Source organism: Argiope bruennichi, chromosome 11, assembly GCF_947563725.1.
Source record: "Argiope bruennichi chromosome 11, qqArgBrue1.1, whole genome shotgun sequence".
In the NCBI taxonomy this organism is placed as follows: domain Eukaryota; kingdom Metazoa; phylum Arthropoda; class Arachnida; order Araneae; family Araneidae; genus Argiope; species Argiope bruennichi.
The window spans coordinates 78799460-78806175 of record NC_079161.1 but is presented as its reverse complement, the minus strand read 5'-3'; the positions used below and the strand labels follow the sequence as shown (position 1 = coordinate 78806175).

General features: G+C 28.4%; 2 protein-coding genes across 2 annotated transcripts; one reads left to right on the top strand and one right to left on the bottom strand.

Annotated features, from left to right (window-relative positions):
- Positions 1-2704: 2704 nt before the first annotated feature.
- Positions 2705-3656, bottom strand: LOC129957038 (signal peptidase complex subunit 3-like). The gene has a single exon (XM_056069157.1). The coding sequence runs from the start codon at positions 3563-3565 to the stop codon at positions 3023-3025; it is 543 nt and encodes a 180-aa protein (XP_055925132.1). The 5' UTR covers positions 3566-3656; the 3' UTR covers positions 2705-3022.
- A 265-nt stretch (positions 3657-3921) lies between these two features.
- Positions 3922-5155, top strand: LOC129957037 (heterogeneous nuclear ribonucleoprotein A1, A2/B1 homolog). Its single transcript, XM_056069156.1, has one exon. The coding sequence runs from the start codon at positions 4056-4058 to the stop codon at positions 4947-4949; it is 894 nt and encodes a 297-aa protein (XP_055925131.1). The 5' UTR covers positions 3922-4055; the 3' UTR covers positions 4950-5155.
- Positions 5156-6716: the final 1561 nt, after the last annotated feature.

Here is a 6716-nt window from a genome sequence, read left to right as displayed (position 1 = left end):
ATTCAAACACAATGTTATGCTTTTTGATCTTGTTTTCAGGCTCATTTCGAATTTCAAAAGACAATGCATTTGGAAAACTTATTTTCAGCAAATATGACAATAATTGATATTTATGAACAGTTAATATAGTATTAGATATACATACAAATTAACGCTACAGATATTTATTATTAATTCTTATAATTTTTATTTAATATAATTTCATTATATTTAATTTATATTTATTTTTTATTTTATATTTATATATATTTTTTAATTTATACTTATAAATTATATTTAATATAATAATTAAATGTTTAATTATATTCAGTAAGATTTTTAATTTGTTAGAATTCATTTGCTTATGATTAAATGTGCTAGAATTCATTTGCTTATGATAAATAGGCACCAAAGCATATATCAACTTTTCCTTTCTGCTTCCTCTCTTTCCTTTTTGTCTTTTTAAGTTGAATTTTGAGCCATCATCTTTCTTGTACAATTTTTATCAAGCTTCTATTCAACACAATTCCTATTACGAACTGAGAAAAATGGAGATAAAGCAGCCGAATCGCAAGCATAAATCTCAAAGCACAATGAATTGAACTGATCAACTTCTTTGCATTATATTTGAATAATGGTTTGCAACAATATAAACATGCTTGGTATATTAATTTTTTAAATAAAAATTATAATTCAACAAATTTGGCTCAATTTTTTTCTTTCATAAAATTTAAAAGATCCAATACAAAATATTAAATATCTGTATATTGAAGAATTTATATTCGTCTCAAGTATTATTTAAAATTAATACAATTTAATCTCTTTTCAGTAACAATCACTTGTTCAACTTACAAGTGTATATGATACTATTTCATTGCGAATCTTGCAAAATATTTACCAACTATTAAAATAATCAACTAACATCTGTCATTTGGGATAAAAGAAAAAATTCGATTCAAGAATCAAGTTTTACTTGAGAAATATTCAATTTTCTTCTAGGACAGACATGTCTGTTGAGTTATGAATTATGGCACAATATAATTTTTGAAGTAATATCTCTTAGAAATTGCAACTAATAAAAGCTTAAATATAAAATATGATCAGAAGTGAGATTTAGTAAAAGAGCTCATAATGCATTAAACATTTTAAAACTTCCACCCCCCCCCCCAACAATCAACATAGATTTCAGGTAATCTACATCAACTTAAACATGCTGTTTTAATAAGTCATTTTATAATTTTGTTAAAAAAAATTTTAAATTTAATATTTTAGAACCCAAAACATAAATATAACAAGATAAAATATTTATACACTTCTTGACAAGTACGGATTAAATTGCAGCATTTTTTTATACATGAATGTGTAACTATTATCTCTCTTTACAACAAAATTTACAAGTTATTTTCTCTATATCAACTAGATAATTGATTGAACTAAGAATCTGGAATATAAGATTTAACTCCAAAAAATTATAGATACATCTCCGATTTATTTAATCTTATTATTGCAATACGAATCAAGAATTTAAACAAACTTATTCAAACAGATTTTTTTTTTTTTTTTTGTAGTTCTCAAATCCTATTTATAAAATCAAATAATGATAAAAGAACAATTCATTGAAGTTTCAATTTTCTTCCATGCTTGTTAAAATGAATATTTTGATAGGCCAAAGAAAAACACTTTTTCTTTACAATATCAGTTACAATGGTCAGAAATCATGTCATTCACCACTCATATTTCACATCAAACATACCTAATATTGCTTGTTCAGATTTAAAATATCTTTAGGCATTTTATAAATAAATTACTAATAACTTACCCTTTTGCTTTGGAATCTATCAGCAAAATATGAAATACTTTTAACATAATTAAAGTTAATTATGATATATCAAATTGCAGAATCCATGCGATGATAATATTGTGTACAAAAATGTCAAACTACACATAAAATTAACTTTTGAAAGTATGATAAAGGATACGAGAATAAATACATTTATATATAATATTTTTAAAGTAAAAAAACCTCGTATCAATTTCTCCGATCACCTTTTTTTTTCCTAATTAAAACATAAATATCAGTGCCATGGTACAATGTTTTAAAAATTATCAGAAGTTTGATTGTTTTTGGGTGAGTTATTGTTAATTTCCAAAGAATAATTAAAACTTATGTGCCAACTCAAACAAATAAAATTTCAAATATTTAAGATTATTTTCATTCAATAAGAATGGTAACACTAATAAAAAGGTCTTTTATATAATAGAAATATAGCTTATAATTAATAAAAAATTAACAATTTATATAGTTTATTCACAAAAAATTCATTAAAATCTTCCTTAAGGTTTATCACATATTAAGCAAGTAGAGCAGTAGTTTTAATTACTATAGTATAAAAATAATGATTTTTTTTTATTCACAGAGATTTTAAATAAAATATTTCTGAATTAATTTTTTTTTTTTTTTTTACTTAAATGCACACACAATCCAATTTTTGAAAAATTGGAAAGAACATATTTCAGAAAGTACTATATTAAAATTTTAAAGAAAACTTCAAAAGTGTACAGATATTTATCATAAGGAAAACAAACACATAATTCATTAACAGCAATAGCAACTGTCAAAGAGTTTTTAAATGATGGAATATCTACTAATTATCATTTAATTGAAAGGCATTTAGCTTATATAATAACAGTAAAATTTTAATCACTTCATAATAAAACACAAAGAAAGAATTCAAAAATTTTGTACAAAATTTTAATCGCTTATTGATGAAATGGTATAAAATTTAATCAGATCAATTGTAGAATCCAATTTTTTTTTCCAATAAATAATAGAACAATGTAAAAAATATACAATCAATATCTGGGACAATTCAGAATTTCTATAAAACAGCTTTGCTTTTGAAAAACCACAAAACAATTGAGTTTTAAATAAATTTTTGTTCAATGTCTTCTAATACAATAGGTCAGCATTTTCTTTAAATAAAAATACTCAGATGTAAGTAAGAAAAAAATGTGCCAATAAAACAAGGTTTTTAATGTCAAATTATTTCAGCTTTGAAGTAAAGTATTCATCAGGAAAAGTGAATACATGCACACCATTGCCATTAATGTTTGGTAAACTGCCGGCATTTGGAATAATATTCCAAGATAAATATAAGCTGACGTTCTTATTCCCACGGAGACCATTACCATCGTCCCAGAAATAATACTTAGTATTCATTTTTTTATAATCTAATGACGCATTTTCGTTCCGTTTGATGATTTTATCCCATAAAACAACCTGGTTGATAGCATTGCTTTCGGTGGTGTATTCGGCTGTTAAATAAATGAACAACTGCTTCACATTCCAGTTGAAAAGATGCGACAAATCTGCTTGAAGATCGAAAGTTACAAATCCTAGATCATTTTTCCATCTGGAAGCACTGAAATCTGGAACATTTTTCACTACAGCTTTAGCAGTTGATAATGTTACGTTTCCGCTGTATTCATTAAAGGCAGTGGACAGAAAACATAAAAATGTCAAACAAGCTAGGACACTCAAAGAAAACGCAAATATTGCATTGGCACGAGACAAAACGGTATTCATTTTTAGGATATTATGTCAGTTTATAAAGCGGCATGAAAGCTTCCTTCGCTTACACTTATTTGTTTGTCGCGTAAGCAGAAGAGAAACGATGAAAGTTAATCGATATTTGACGGTTAAGGGTGCGGAATCGAAAAACAAGAGTGACGTTACCAGACTGGCGTAATAATAATTTCACAGATAATAAATTATTCCTTAAATATTAATTTATATCAATATTTAAATCAATTACATAAATCTCGAATCAACTAAAATATGCTTGTCATTTTTAAAAATTAATTATATATTTTAAAATTAAGAATCGACTAGGATGTCGCTGCAATCGAACTTTCAGTGACAAAACTTTAGCGATTTTCGAATGGCATTTTGAATTGAAACCGGCAACGCCATTTTCTTTTCGTTTGGAATTCGTTAACGGTAGGCATTTCATAAGTTCAACTGATTAGTTACCGGTGATTACTTGTAAACGAAAGTACAAAATCTGTGTACAACAATGTCCGACAAAAGTGAGCCCGAACAATTTCGTAAACTCTTTATTGGTGGCCTTAACTATAAATCAACGGAAGAATCTTTAAAGGCTCATTTTGAAAAATGGGGTGAGATAGTTGATTGTGTCGTTATGCGAGATCCACACACTAAAAAATCGCGTGGATTCGGCTTCATCACCTACAAGCGAGCTCATATGGTGGACGATGCTCAAGCGGCCAGACCTCACAAAATCGACGGCAGAGAAGTAGAACCCAAGCGTGCTGTACCACGAGAGGATTCTGGTAAACCTGAAGCTCAGGTAACTGTAAACAAACTTTATGTGAGTGGCTTGAAAGAGTTAGGCGAAGAAGATCTTCGGGAATATTTTGTTACCTACGGTAATATTGTGAGTGTAAATGTTGTTGTGGATAAAGCAACTGGTAAGAAACGAGGTTTTGCTTTTGTAGAATTTGATGACTATGATCCTGTGGACAAAATTGTGCTTCAAAGGCACAACTGCAAAGGTCAGCGACTTGAAGTTAAAAAAGCCCTTTCTCGAGAAGAAATGAATAAAATAAAGAGCAAAGACATGGGTGGTTATGGTGGACGTGGAGGCAGAGGTGGGCCTAACTCTGGTCGAGGTGAATGGCGTACTGCAGATGAATTTGATCGTGGCTACGGAGGTGGATATGGTGGTGGCTACAACAGTGGTGGTTATGGTGATAGTTATGGAAATGGTGGTGGCGGCGGCTGGGGAAGCAACTCTTATAATGATGACTATTCCAACTCCGGAGGTTGGGGAGGAGACTATGGAGACTCGAGTTACGGTGGTGGTCCAATGAGAGGAAGTGGGGGCTATACTCAGCGAAGTCAAGGTCCATATGGCAGTCGTGGTTCTGGAGGTTATGGACGAAGATAAGCTAGTAATAACATTTATCATGATCTTTCATATTGTCATGCATCTTCTTCACGTGACATATTTTGTGTAATGAATTTTTTATCTTAGCATCATTTTTTAGCTACACAATCAAACCAGTCTTGAAAGATTGTCCTCAAATCATTTTTTGTGAGTATTCAGTTCAATACTTGCTACCAAGGTGGTAATAAATTTTATATTGGAATTTGTGATGTGTCTATATTTATGATGTTATCAGTTATCATATATTTTATTTGTTTTTATTGGAAATTTCGTTATTTATTTGATTCATATTTGTTGAAAAAACTTTGTAAAATGCAAAAGATCTTTTGAAATAAAATGCAATGACATATTAATTGATTTTATATTAAGTAAGCTTTAGTTTTGGAAAATAGATCAATATTATTAAATATTGCAATGAAATTCTGTTTTATGTGCTTAAGCTAAAATTACTATAAAAATTTTTAACAAAGTGCTTTTTGATTTATCAGTATGCTTAAAAATAATGCACACACTTAAAATTTAAATATGCTTGTCAATGCAGTACGCATGAATATAAATCCATCTAAAGCAATGAGAAGTCTTATTTCAAAATGTTCAAGAGTTGAAAACTTTATATAAAAAATAAAATTGAAATCTGGTATGTTTTTTTAATGGTGCGAAAATCATTAATGCAATGACCATATAGGAGAATTGGGGACATGGCGAATAGTGCCAAGTTGTAACTTTTTTAAGATGCTAAGTCTTTAATTGTGTTAAATCTTTTTTTCTTATTATATTAGTTTGGTGAGTTTTGTAGATTTACTAGAATTTTTCTGCCTTGGCAAGAAGATCAATACTCAATTCTCCTGTTTTACAGATGTAAATTATCAATATTTCTAATAAAACAAAAATTCTGAATATTCTTGTAACGAGTTCTTACTACACAAGAAGTAATTTTTACTTAGTATATAATTGTAGATCTATTAGTGTGTCCTGAAAAGCATTTTGTAAATATTTAAATATGAACATTAATATATTATTAATAAATTACAATCTATAAATGTTAAAAACTTAAGATGTCATTAAATTTGGTGCAGAATTTAATATAAAATATTCGGAGCTCTGTTCTAAGTTAAAAGGAAGTACAAATTTTGATAACTCAAACTTTTCATTTTTTAACTAAATATGTACTTTAATGGGGAAGGAGCTAAATTTTAAAGAAAAGAGCATTTAACATTGATTTTGTCAATACTGGGTTCAATTCTATGCTTCTGTTATGTTATATAATTAGCTAATTTTAAACAAGCTTTAGCCCAAATAGGTTTATACATAGTTAACTGTTCTTGTAATTACAACTGCCCTTTTGTAGATAATACTTTTCAAGTAAAATGTGCTGCAATGATTCCTTGGTGAAACCCAAATCCTCCGAAAATCTGTCATGCCTTCAAGCAGAATATATGTTACATCTGACGTTATAGGCAAAACATCTTCTTAGTGTAATTTTGGGGGGTGCAGCTATGGTTTTGTCATGTCACCTGGCCAATATATAATTTTGCGGGCTATATCCCAAAATAGCCTAGTATTTTTCAAATGTGGTATTAATATAATTAAAATTTCATTAGAGAAAACATCCTTGAATAAAATATAAGAATGTTGATTTTTGTTGTTTCTGTATTAAACAAGTTTCAAAGAGGCTCAAAAAAGAATCATTGAAATTTTCTCTTAATAAGTTATGTTTTCACCCATATGAATTACATTCATATAAAAGAATGCATGCGTTTTTCTCGT